Below are 13678 nucleotides of genomic sequence, written 5' to 3'. Positions count from 1 at the left end.
ACAATACACGTTCAAAAATCATAATAATTTTTAAAGGAGAGTGAGGTAAGTTATACTACATATAATGCACTCTTTTAAGCAGTGTGGGATGATTAACATTTTATTTTACAAACAAACACACGCATAAAGCAGAAACACCCCCCTCCCCTTCAAAATAAAACATGTTTCAAATATAAGATAAAGACTAAAATATGAGATATTAAACCTGGTTGATTAGTATTACTTATTCATTCTAGCATATGCCTCTACTCATTCCCATTAACCTTTTTTCCCCCCTTTATGATACGCTCTTCTTTGTTTTTTTCTTCTTTAAATTAATAGAAAAATTCAAAGAGACCCTTGAACTTTGGGTCAAAATCAACTTGTTCTTATACTTTGAAATAATAGGGTGTCTTTCCTCTTTAGATAAAGTGGTAGAATTTTATTGCAAAAAACAAAAAACTTACAAGAAAAATATAACAGTATGTTGGCAGAGACCAGACTTTCAGAGAAAATCCACTGAAACCAATCCAAAAGCTAATGAGAAATATCATTACAATCTGGCAAACAATTCCTATACTCTCTAAGAAGAGTATTACAATTTGACCCACCTAAAAAGCTCAGTGACCACTAAGGAAAAGTCAAATCTAGGAGAGAAAACCGACCCCACTTTGAAAAAATAGGTGCCCGATACCAATAAGTTTGTGACAAAGGATGTCAAAACCGAATCGGTTCGAGTCAGATTTTCCTAGAGACTTCATTTAAGGGCTCTAGAGGGTGGCCCAAGAGTCTAAGATGGTGCCGAGTCATTTGGATCACATAAGAGCAACTGCAACAAGTTGACAACCTTATATCTTAAGAACAATTAGTTACAGTAATCTGTCTATTAGAAGCTGCTAATTAGTTGGGCAGCCACTCTTATTTACCATACTAGGGATGATCTTGTTAGTGAGTTAACTAATTGTATTAGCAATAGCTAGTATTAGATTGGCACTTGACTCACTTAACCACACTTAAACCAATCAAGTGAATTATGTGCATTGCACATGACATGAACATATGTCATATTTCTATTGGGAGTTGAAACCTAAGGCTCCAAACATGTTTAAGACAAAAATTTTCCATTAAGTTTGCCATAAATCATGCTAAATCATATTCTCTTTAGATAGTTCCATAATTATATTCTCTAATAAAAAAAAAAAGTTCCATACACAAACAAAATTATAATAAATGTCTAACTTTTTTTTTTGACAAACATAATAAATGTCTACTAAGTAGAACTACCATAATTATCAAATTTTGTATTTAAACAATAGATTAAAGAAAGAAAAATTATATTTTATTCAAAATTTTAGCAATTATTAACTAATTTGACTATTTTCTTTTTAATGGAAAAATGATTGGTGCACACAAATTTGTGTGTAATTTAATCTGAAATCGCACATTTTAATTTTAAAAATTTTACACACGTTTTTGTGTAAGGACAAAATTTAGCTATAATACTGGTTGTAGAATTTTTTTTTTTTAGGGGGATATTGGTTATAGCCTTAGTTTACAACTTTATTCAATATTTTTTTTATTGGAGGTAAATTTTGACAAATTTACTATTGGATTACATATTCTTCTTATATTCTCCATGCTTGCAAAATTTTTTAAAAATTAAATATCAATAGCTATGTCATCAATAAATTGTTTAAATTACAAATTTTTGTAGTTTAAAATTATACATAAAATATAAGTTTATACACCATATAGTAAATAATATCCAATTGACACAAAATTTGATATGTGTATTAAGAGCGTAAAGAACATGTAATTCAATGGTCAAAATTTAAAAATATGTTGTAATGTTTATTTTATTGAGTAAGATTGTAACCTTAGACTACAATAAATTTTGTAACTAAATTTTGTCCTTTATATAATAGGAAATATGTAATAGACCTCGGTAATTCTTATATGCTCAAAGAGCAATGCTCTCTTCTCTTACACAAGAGGGCACCTAAGTTTTTTCGAGCATTCCCATCAGGTGTGCTATGTGAAATGCTATTTTATCACATCAAAACCTACTTTATCAATTTTAGCACATCATTTTACAATACGCTATATATCAGATATTTTATTTTAACATTACACTATATTAAAATAATAATTAAAAAAACCTAGCTATTGTACCATAGCAATCAAAAATTATATCGTAGTAATTTTACGATACAGATTGTTATTTAATTTGAAACAACTCATGCTACAGTACAATTCTATCAATATAATTATACTGTAGCAAGTTTGCTACAAATACTAAAATTTTTAGCATATAAAACACCTCATAAATCTTATTTTTTGGTATTTAGTGTGCTAAATACCAAATATTTGACATTTCGCATTCTCCATAGGAACGCTCCTTACTCTTATATAATTGGGCTTTAGCCCATGTACAAACGAGAGAGCTCCTGCAAGCTGCAGCCTGCAGGGCGCCGTACACGTGAACACCAAGCAAAATTCAAAAAATTGTTCAAATCAAAATCCCGGATCCTATTATTTTCTCTCATTTGGAAAAATTGCCGAAAGCGGGAAAAAACAAAACAAAACAAAAAAAACCCAAAGGGTGTCACCGTGACAAGTACAGTACTCCCTCCCTCCTACCAAACCTTCACTCTCTCTCTGCTCTCTTCAACGTCCTCTTTCTCTTTCTCTTAATTCACTATCAAAACACACAAAAACACAAAATCAGAAACTTCGTTTGATATCTCTCTCTCTTTTTTCTCTCACCGGATGTGGCAGGTTCTCTTAGCTGCAGCAGTAGCTGGATCCACAAGTCTCGTCGCCAAACACCTCTTTAACCCCAATGCCAGTCCCGATCCCACCGAAAAACCCCACAGCCTCAACCCTCAAGCTTCCAAATTGGACTCTCCGCCTCCGCCGACTCCGATTGATTGTAATTTCGAGGAACAAGAACGGGATGGTATCTTCAGGTTTTCGAGTTCGGGGTCTCGATCTAGATCGAGCAACTCGCGGAAGAAACCCGGTACTCGTAAACTGGTTGGGGCTGCTAAGAAGGCTGGAGACAGATCTGGCCGTGTGGAGAAACAGAAAGGAGAGGCAGTGAAGGAGATTCAGAGGAAGAGCTCTGCTAGGAAATTCGCCGTTTCCTTAAAGAGAAGGAAGACTAACAAGAATGTCGCTAACAAGTCTGGATCGTCTTCTTCTAATTCTAAAGGTTAGTCACCGAATTGTTGTTTTTCAATTAAGGTTCACTTTTTTACTGTTTCTTTAGTGTAGTATCATTGTTGCTTGTAAATTGTAATTGGGCTCACTGTTTGTGGCATTCTTTTCCCCAAATTGGAATTGAACTTTTTAAAAAAATGCTAGTAAGGAGTTTTATTAAGCTGAACAAAGTACACTGAACCATCAGACTACCAATAATAATAATAAAAAAAATCGAAATAGAAAATTATAATTCAATCCATTGAAAACTGAATTCCATGTGTAGAATTGAAATAGGAGTTTCCTTAGAGCAACACAGAGCTCCATAGTGTTAAATATGCTAAAATAGATGTGGAAGCAGAAGTAAAAACTAGAGAGCAACACAAGAGCGTTACGTGGTTCAACTTGACAGATTACGTTTACAGATCTTTATTATAAGAGCGAAGTACAAATCTTATGTTACAATAAACCCAAAATGGGTATATATAGTAGGCTAAATCTTAGACTAACCATACACTAAAGAGCAACCGTATCAGATCGTGCATTATCTTGCAAAATACAAAAAGTAGTCCATCTTATACATTTTAAGCAAAAAAAGTGTAAGATTGTGCATAAATGCACAATCTCTATGCACTTGTGCATGCAAGGTAGGATGAGGAAATAATAAAAATTTGTAAAAGAATGAATGTTTTATTGAATAGATGTATAGAATAGACAGATTGATGTGGGTGTTTTGTAAAAATGGATATGTAAAATAGAAAAAAAAGTAGTTTTTTTTGTGTGCAAAATAGACGGAAAGTTTGCATGAGCTGATGCGGTTGCTCTAACTAAGTAACTATGGTTAATAAGCTTGTAAGATAAGTAGAAGACTTGGCTTGCATGCAAGGTAGGATTGGGCTCGAGTCCATGTTATTGGGCTAACATATCTCTAACATATAGAAACTGAATTTTTGAAGCTTCCTTTTCCCGTGATCTGGGTGTAGTGTTTGATACTAAGGACGCATAGATAAGGTTACGTGCAAAGAAATTATCCAAAAGCAATCATTTACTTAGAAATGGGGCATGGGATTTGGAAGCAGTCTTGTTATACTTTATATAAAAGAAAAAATGATGCCTTGAGGTAAAGAAGTTCCGTACTTCCTATAACACAAACGTAAAAAATGATTGCTCCATATTAAAAATTGCAGGGTGATTATATGTAGGGTCATGTGTCTTTGTAAAGATTTCAATAAAGTCTTTATTTACTTATAAAAGAAAAAATGTGTCTTTGTAAAGACATTTTACTAAAGAGGCTGTCTCCATGATTTTATGTTTAGTCTTCAAATCCACATCCTCTGTGATTTCTAGAGAATTCAAGTGACCTAGATGTCTAATCATTTGTGCCATAAATTTAAACCATGTATATTATTACCCTCATCTTTGCATGAAGAATCTTTCATACGATTGATTGCTTCAAAAGAGATTTGTACTAATTGTCCATCAACTTTGTTTATGGTCCTGTAATGAAGCTCTAGGGGTCCAACTCCAAAGTGATAACTAGACAAAAAATGGGTCCCCCCCAAAAAAAAGAAGAGAAAATCAATTGTTATTATCATTTTTGTTTGCTTTGTAGACAAATCCTTATCCATGCTTTTTAGTGGACAACTGGACATGCACCAGTTTTCATTTTGTTAAGTCTATTGTTAAATTGCAGTATTTGTTTTTTGTTTTTAAATTTTGTGCTTTCTTTTGGTTAATATTAACTTTGAAATCACCTAATGCTCTACTTTACAGAAAGCTCTTTATTTGGCTGGGGACTTGGTGTTGGGATCATGTACATGATGTCAGCAGGGAAAACTGAGATCAGTAAGCTGAATATGGCTGTGGACGAGACTGCAAAAGTTGTTCAGGAATTAAAAACTGAGCTTTACAAGAGAAAATCATCTCATCATCTGCACATTCCTGCTAGTAAAGCTGATGCAAAGTCAAGGAAAAATAATAGCAAGCATACTCAACTTGCGTTAAATAAGTTTAACACACAGAATGTAGACCCTAAAAATTTCAAAATTTCTGGTGTCTCTGTTATTGATGATGGTGAATATGCAAGTAGTGTTCTTACTGAAGAGCCAGAACCAAGGCTACTTGAAATGGATGAACTGGAAGCTGAGTTTGAGTCTGAACTGCAAAAACTTCCTTGGTGCATCATGGAAGCTTCTCAACAAGAAGAAATGAGACCAATTCTGGGTGAGGACCGTGAGGTGAGATTTTTTTACAAGTATTTTTAATTTTATGCCCTTCTATTAGATTTATTTAACATATAAAGATATTCATACTTACACGTTCATCTTCCCATTTACATTTACGTAGAGTTCCATGCTGATTCTATTAAATTGAGTTCTGTGTCAGTTCCAGATATGGAATTTTTGTGTCTGTGATGCACTTTATACTTAAATGTACACATGTAAGAGTGCTGGACTAAAAACTTAATAATGTCAAGTATTATGACAACTGCTATCAATTATGGTGCACCAAAACTAATATGCATTCCACTTCTAATATCAAGTTTAGTTATTCATCCCTCTCAACTTTCACTCGGCAAAAATCCAAAAGAATATAGAGTTTTAGTACATGGAGCAGGAAACGATACATAGGATTGTTCTATCTTTATGCATGTTAGAATACATCCATACAGGACTTGGCAGAAGATGAATGCCACATGCCTGTGGGCATGGTAATTCATGAAATGAGTCAATTTTTGCTCCTTTATGCTAAACCATTCATCTTTTTAAATTAGATAATTCTATCAGATTGACTTTGAAAATGTTTCCCAGACTGAAGTTTCAGATATGGAGTTACATGAAGTGGAGGGCCAGAATTTGCATTCTAATCAGTTTGATGGAGTGGTGCCAGCTGAACTTGATCAGAAACTTTGCCATTTGCTCATTGAACAGCAGGAAAACCAAATTGTAGAGCTGGAATCTGAATTGCATTCAGCCCAATCCAAACTTAATTCGAAGGAAGCTGAACTCCAAGCATTGAAGGACTGCGTTAGACGCCTAACTAATTTCTCTCTGTCAAATGTTTCCGGTAGGACTGAACTCATTTCATTTAAGCTAATTGTGAAAAGAAGCTTTTGGTTTTTAATAGCTGCAACTATTGTAGTAACTCACTAACTCAAATGACTGAACTTGGTGGCATTGTTTCCTAGATGATGAAACTGAGGCACTTGAGGAACAAAAGCATACCAGTGAATGGGATTACAAGAACCAGACTGAATCTGAATCAAATAAATCAATGGTTGGGATGAAAAGACCTATGGACTAAGCATTGTGTGGTCATTATGTAAGATGACTAATGTATTATATATAGGTAAAGAAAGTAATGTTAGCACCTCCTTTATTTGCACAATGCCTATTTACCAAATATCATCAGCTTGTTCCTTTCTTTGGGCCAAAATAAAAAAAAACAGCTTGACACCCCACCCCTCCCAAAAGATAGTATAGTATTAAAAAATTTGTAGTAGTTTGCTTCTCTTGCAATCTGCACATGTAATTTAGTAATTTTATATATGATCTTAATTTTTAAGCCTAGTGTCTAGCGCTATACTATCTTCACTATATGATTCCCTATTGACTTCTCTGGTCTTCTTGCTCTTAGTCAAGCTCTTTTTTGAGTGCCAGCAAGGAAACCTGAAAGCCTAGTTGACTTTTTTGTTTTGTGGTTTGGAAGAATATGAGTAGGTACTCCATTCACATCACTGGTATTTTCCTAAGATGCACTGACCTATCATTAGGTGGTGTGAGTTCACTTGGGGTAGTAGTGGAAAGTAGCAATAACTAGTGCTATGATGTTGCTCAGTCAGGGAGACACAAGAAGAAAGTTGCAGCCATTGTGGGGTTGGGACTAGGAGAATTGCTGTTTCCCATCCTGTGAAGATTCCCATCCTATGAAAATGAAGGTTTCCTCATTATTATTATTTTTTTAATAAATAATTACACCTAGATTTTTTTCTTGTTTGTTTTTCTGGTGGGTACTAATATGGGAAAGTTAACGGAGGTCGGCAAAATGATATCAATTTTTTTTTTTAAAAAAAAATAGTTAATAAATATTCTAAAGGTATTCGTTAATTAGTCTTGATTGATATTAAAAGTATAAACACCTCTTACTGTTTATGATTAAGGGACCCATGGTTATTGGCGTTGGTGTCCGTTACTTTGAAGTTTATATAAGCCGGTGTATTTTTTAAATCACTTTATGTATAAATTTTTAAATTCTCGTTTGTCTATTAGATATTTTTTGATAGTTACAAATTTTTGAATTTTTGAATTGGAAATATTCGGAAGTGTTAACTAGTTGAATTATAAGATTTAATTGTTAAAAATTTTCATATTTTTTAAGTTAAACAAGTTAATGAATTTAAGTTTTATTTTTTTGCTAAGATTAATGAATTTAAGTTATACTTTTTTTTTTTGAATAAAATTTTTAAGTTATACTTGTATCAAAATAAAACGTTATAGAGCTTGAAAGTATCATAATAAGCTAACAATCCCAAGGAAAAAAAAAATGCTAACGAATGTTTTTAGAGTATTGATTAATAATTTATTTAAAGAAAATTTTTATGAGAAAAAAAATCAATTAATGTTTTGACAGTTTTTATTATTTTTTATAAAAATGATATTAAAACTTTTTAAAAATAGATTATTAATCAATATTCTAAAAACACTCGTTAGTATAATCCATAAATAAAAAAATGACACGGATGAATATTTTATGAAAGACCAGCTGATTAGTTGGTAATTTTTTATTTTTTAATAAAGAGCCGATACTACACATAATCTTAAAAGGTATGATTTTTTTTTTTTTTGCTAAACATGATCTTAAAAGGTATGATTAGTTAGTATTTGCAGGACTTAAATCTTAGCTTACAAGCGTCTTGATCTGATAATTAGGCCCCAACAATTACACTTGCTTCGCATTTCGCCAACTATAAGTGGAACAGTTTTTTAGTTGCTCCGGCTGTTTTTGCAAGATTATGGTCTAATCAGTGATAGTACAATAGCACACTGACTTCCCAAACATGTATTTTACTCGGTTTTTTTTTTTTTTAATTTTAAATTAATGAAAATTGGTGGAAAAGTTGGTGTTTTGGAAAGTAAAGGAAAAAGAAAATATTTAAATAAAATAGTGTTTAGAATAGAGAATTTATACGCAGATGTTTGGGAAAATGGTTAGCTAAAATAAAAAGAAGTGGATTCTTTTTTTCTTTTTTCCTTTTTTTGGGTAAAGAAAAAGGTTTTATTTTAAAATAAAGAATAAATTTTACACAAGTTAATATGAAAACTCTAATGGCTTTCTTTATAGCGTCTCATGTTTGTGGTTTTATTTCACCTAATATAATTCCACTATCTACTTAAATAAATAAATAAATTAACGTGGAATCAAATTTAGCGCTATAAATGAACTAAGCTATTTATAAACAGCTTAAGCTTGACTTAGGATAAAACTTGTTTATTTTTTTTGCTTAACAAACAAGTCAAGTTCAAGTTTAAGTTTAGACTTGACTATTAAACAAGTCAATCTCAAATATAATTGTAAAGTGGTGGGCTATGCTAGCGGTGTTGGGCTGCTTTCTGCGGCACTAGGCACAAGTTTTTTGTATAAGAGAGTTGCGACCGGTGGTCCAGTTTGTGCGCAAACTAGGCCAGGTTTGCCAGGAATGTGCTTGCAGCAGGCAGAGCTGTTTCAGACAAGTTGTGGCAGACAGACATAATAATAAAATAAATAAAATATCTGGCCACTCAGTGGGAAATGACCAAACAACCCTCAAACACAACTACAACAATAATAATCACTTTTGCAGAAGGAAAAAAACAGAACGAAAATGAACAAGTATTAATATGTACGGTTAATCAGAATGTTAGGAAATCAACTAAAATTTGGTCCGCAGGAGCAAAGCCAGAGAGGAAAGAATGTTCTTTCTCAACGCAATTAATCTCTCAAGAAAAGTCCTGCCGTGGATATTAACTGCTCTGAGAGAAACGAACCTGAATGGTTTATGCACAGAGGCTCCTTGTGGTTTTTATAGAGAGCAGGACTTCGTGAGGGAGAGAGGGAATCAATCTACTGGTGCATGTCTGCCCTAATTCTCACTTTGTTTTCTTTCTGGTTGTTTTCTTTCTTTCCTTCCCACTCGTTTCTTTTTCTATTTCTTGGTTTCTTTTTTTCAAATTCCTATTTCTTAGTCAAGGTTCCCGTTGTTGCTCCGTTATTCTGTTCACGGCAAGACCCTCTTTTTATAGTGCCTGCCATAACCGAATTTTACTGTTTTAGCCCTTAACCTCATTTGTCTGGTCTAGGTGTACTGGCCGACCATTACTGTTCTGTCTTTGTGCCAACCCCCCATCACTAGACAAAGAAGGGTATTTTGTTTGCTTGTTTGCCATGGCACCCTTTCTTGCTACGGTCTGGGTTCTTTTTCTCTCTCTATCCCTCATGGCATGCACCTAGTGGTTCCAACTTAGCTTGCTTCTTTTGGGTAGTAAGTCATCCCAACAGGACACCTCCCCGAAAGAGCCTAAGCCGGAACCTTAAAAATAGATTTTTCCCCTCTCCTCACCACCAAACCATGCTTTCTGAATTTCTGACCCCCGACCTCACTATACTCTGTATTGGTTGGGTACAGGCTGGTGGTGCCTGGGCCTTGCGCGTGCCTTCCTTCCATATGTGTTCAAAATCTGTTTGCTGCCCATTCGTTTGTCTTGGTCTGGAGGCTTGCCTGCATAGCCTGCCGTCCGTTTTCTTTGACCTTTTATGTGGGCTGCTTTTTGATTTCCCGCTCCTCTTAGGAGCTGAGCCTTATTTGATGATGGACCTTATATTTCTTTGACCCACTTCTTGATTTCCCTCATTTTCTGCCATATTATTCTGTTATTCCTGTTATAATGACTCAATCCTGCTGGGCCTCTTTAGGCCAACCATTTACTCTTTCCTCCAGTGGCTTGGTATGGCTACTGGTTTTTCCTACTTATGGGCTCGTGTGTTCCTTTTGTCTTTCTCTTGGGCATTCTTGGCCCACTTGCTTTCTTTGGGCTTCCTTGACCCTTTTACTAATTCTGCATTCCCATGGGCTTTTACTAACTTCATTGGGTTTCCCTGGCCCAATTACCTTATTCTCATCCTTGAGATTCATGGGCCTGCCATAAAACCCTTACTTTCTTAGTTTGTATTACTTTGGGCCTGCGGCGGCCCTTTCTCACTTTTCTACATCATATATTGCCCATGGGTATGTTATTTCTCTCTTTCTGGGTTTCTTTAAACCCACTTGCCTCTTCGAGGCTCATTTGTTTATTTCATGGTCCTGTGATCCATTATTCTTGCCGTTTGGGCCTAATGGTTTTGCTATCTGCTTGCCAATTCTTTGATGCCCTTGTTATTGGGCTTTTCTTCTTTCTGCATGGATTCTCACAAATGACCCTCAACAATAATAATATGTTCTTGAACAAGCTTTTGAACATAAGACTCAATATACTTATATACCTTTGAAATTGGATTGTGTAAATTTGTGAATAGGTCTATATAATAAACTTATTATTTGTAATTATTGATAATAGAAACAATCATTCGAAATAAAAGTCCATAGATTTGTGAAGGGTAAAAATTTAAGTCATGGTTTTAATATATAATGCAAAAGAATAAGTTAAACAAATAGCTTGTTAATAAGCTCGAGTTTATTTGACAAGAAAATTAATTAAGTTTGGACATATAATTTTGTTTGGTAAGAGCATTAGCATTCGGGATTTGAAAAATATCACATTTTACTATCACAAATGCTACTTTATTTATTATATCATGTAATTTTACAATACACCTAACATCCCAGCTTTATTTTACCATATAACACATTAAAATAATATATCTACACAATAAATAATAAAACTCAATACCCAAAACCCAAAAAAAAAATATTTTAAAAAAATACATTCTTGTTACAGTACCAGCATAAAAGTAGTAGGATGGTATTTGTGGGGAGGGGGGGTATAAAACCGGGAAGCCCATGTCAATGTCTGCATTGGGCTCAGGGCTCGATTCAAGGAAGGCCCACCCCTTGGCCATGGGAAGGATCCTCCTCGGCCATGGGAAGGACCCTCCTCGGCCATAAATGTAGTTGAGGGCAAAGGGAGCAACTTGGTCTTGGTGATGACATTCCGGGTCATTTCGCCAAACAGGAAAAGTACTAAAATAACAAAGAACAAGGGAAATACTGTCATTACTGCAATTAATTACTCTACACCTGACAGAGCCATACTTTCCAGCTTTTACAACCACCCTCAATCACTTTGGGTATGGGCTGATGGGACAAGTATCAGCCCTATAAATCTTAACCTACATGTGGACGTTCGAGGGATGGGAAAAAGCTAGTATAAAAGGAGGAAGAAGCAGTCCAGAAAGGGGACACGGACGAGGTCCAAGAACTGGAGCAACCCAGGTCGTGTCGAGGAGAAAGTCTTATTGGATAAGCTCAGTTCACTTCTGTGCGATCATCATGAACACCATGACTAACGACTGTCCGTTCACCAAGGCCTAGCTTTTTAGCCCACTCTCTACAAATTCATTGTATTGGGCCCGCTGGTCCAAGATCCCACCCACCGTGTGGTATTAGGCTGAAAAACGAGACTCTACAGTATTGTAGCTCAATGGTAAATTTTTTTAGAATTAGAAGTGTGGGTAATGCAAGATTTATGGGGTATGATGCTAAATTTTAGCATATTTGGAGTTTTAGAATGCCGGATACTAATGCTCAAAAGCTCAAGTTCAGCTAACGTTCGAAATAAAACTAAATGAATAAACCTTAACTTTTAATATTTGACTGATTTATAGTCAATTAATTCAATCTATACATATAATAATAGGTGAAACTAAGAGAAACTAAAATTAGAATTCCAAATTAGAGTTATAAATCACTTATGTGGAGATCACACCATAATTATCCTTCCAAGTGTCCATTATGAATAAATCACTTATGGATTTGTCTTGGAAGAGCATATAAGGATGGTGAACATAATAAGATAACATTTACTCTCGTACAATCTCAATACAATATTTTGAATCTCAATACAATGTTTATGACTCAATGACCTTGACGTTTAGGCAGTTTGCACTTGGTCGTCTTCTCAACTCCTAAAACCCCCTATTAATTCTTGGCTTTGCTTTTATAAACAAGCGAATGCAGTGGTAGATTCAACCCAAATTTACTCCTCTATTGAAGAAAACTCAAATGTCTCTAGAGATGAATGCACTTTGGGGATTAGCTAGCCACCATAATTTACCACAGTTGATTTCTTCACACAATTGGTAGCTGTTCTTCAATCAAGATATTTTATTATACAATATTTTTATTGCATTCGACTAGTCATCCAATCAAAGTCATGAACATAAATTTTTTATGAGTTTGATTATTAGATTAACATCTCATTGATTTGGGCCTACAGGTTGGCATCTATAGGTGGAACATCTTTGAATTGAAAGAGACCAATTACATCTTCTAATTCTTCTTTGACCAGAGCAAATCCATCAACTATTAAAAAAAAAAAAAAAAAATCAGATTTTGATTGTTTTTGCTATTGTGGCATTCATTTAGTTTTGGAGGAGATTTGAAAGTAATGGTGTATCACTTCAACAGATTTGGTTTTGATTAAGGTTTTTGGGTTGTTACCTTTTTTAGTTTTGTTTTGTGTATTTTGGTTAAATTAATTTTGTGTATCCGTGTATTGTATTTATGATTGTCCTCAAATCGTTTCATTTCTAACTTTATTAGGCGAGTTAGAAAATTATTCTATAATTATTTGTTTGTTCTCTTTCATTTCAGTTTAATTGTGTGTGTGTGTGTCTCTCTCTCTCTCTCTATATATATATATATATATATATATATATTCATTATACCCTTTGGTTGGGATGTTGATAAATGAGAAGTTGAAAAAATTAATAGAATTCTTGATGGGTAATCTTATTTTGGCTTAAACTTTATCTATTGTATTTATGAAAGTTTTTGTGGTCTGACACTTTGGTAATAGAGGTTAGAGTAGATAAAAAGCAACCCATATATGTAATATTTGTTCTCTTCTGGTTTTTGAAAAGTAAGAAAGACAGTGATTATTCACCTCAATCGATCCATATAATAGTTATATTAGTTAAGTTTAGTTTTGGTTTGTTAATGATTTTGTTTTCTTTTCTTAAAAAAGAAAAAAAAAACCAATGATTTTGTTTTGTAATGCTATTTGTTGTATATATTAGCTTATTAAAGTTTATGAATGTTTAGATTTTGCAAAAGCAAGTGGTTTTTTCTAGATACATGTTGTAAACTATAATTTTTTATAAGAACATCAAATCTATTCTTTTCTAGAGAAAATCCATTGAATTTCAATCGTGGTCTAATTTTTTACCATGTTTCATAAAAAAAAAATTTGGTGCATAGGTATTTACTACACACTAAAATTGAGGGAACTAATAAAAAAGGCTTGAT

General features: G+C 33.8%; 1 protein-coding gene across 1 annotated transcript; it reads left to right on the top strand.

Moving 5' to 3' along the window:
* The first annotated feature begins 2467 nt into the window (after positions 1-2467).
* Positions 2468-6773, top strand: LOC115952246. Its single transcript, XM_031069337.1, has 4 exons — positions 2468-3193; positions 4954-5417; positions 5991-6246; positions 6368-6773. The coding sequence occupies exons 1-4, from the start codon at positions 2749-2751 to the stop codon at positions 6481-6483; spliced, it is 1281 nt and encodes a 426-aa protein (XP_030925197.1). The 5' UTR covers positions 2468-2748; the 3' UTR covers positions 6484-6773.
* The last annotated feature ends 6905 nt before the right edge of the window (positions 6774-13678 follow it).

The sequence above is a fragment of the Quercus lobata genome, chromosome 7 (genome assembly GCF_001633185.2).
Source record: "Quercus lobata isolate SW786 chromosome 7, ValleyOak3.0 Primary Assembly, whole genome shotgun sequence".
Taxonomy (NCBI): domain Eukaryota; kingdom Viridiplantae; phylum Streptophyta; class Magnoliopsida; order Fagales; family Fagaceae; genus Quercus; species Quercus lobata.
The sequence above is the reverse complement of the archived record's forward strand: the minus strand, read 5'-3'. Positions and strand labels throughout refer to the sequence as shown.

Excerpts from the sequence above, each read along its gene's own strand:
- LOC115952246 (XM_031069337.1), top strand. The coding sequence starts at position 2,749 with ATGTGGCAGGTTCTCTTAGCTGCAGCAGTAGCTGGATCCACAAGTCTC. Across the intron at positions 5,418-5,990 it reads TTCTGGGTGAGGACCGTGAG|ACTGAAGTTTCAGATATGGA; the intron begins GTGAGATTTTTT and ends AATGTTTCCCAG. Across the intron at positions 6,247-6,367 it reads CTCTCTGTCAAATGTTTCCG|ATGATGAAACTGAGGCACTT; the intron begins GTAGGACTGAAC and ends ATTGTTTCCTAG.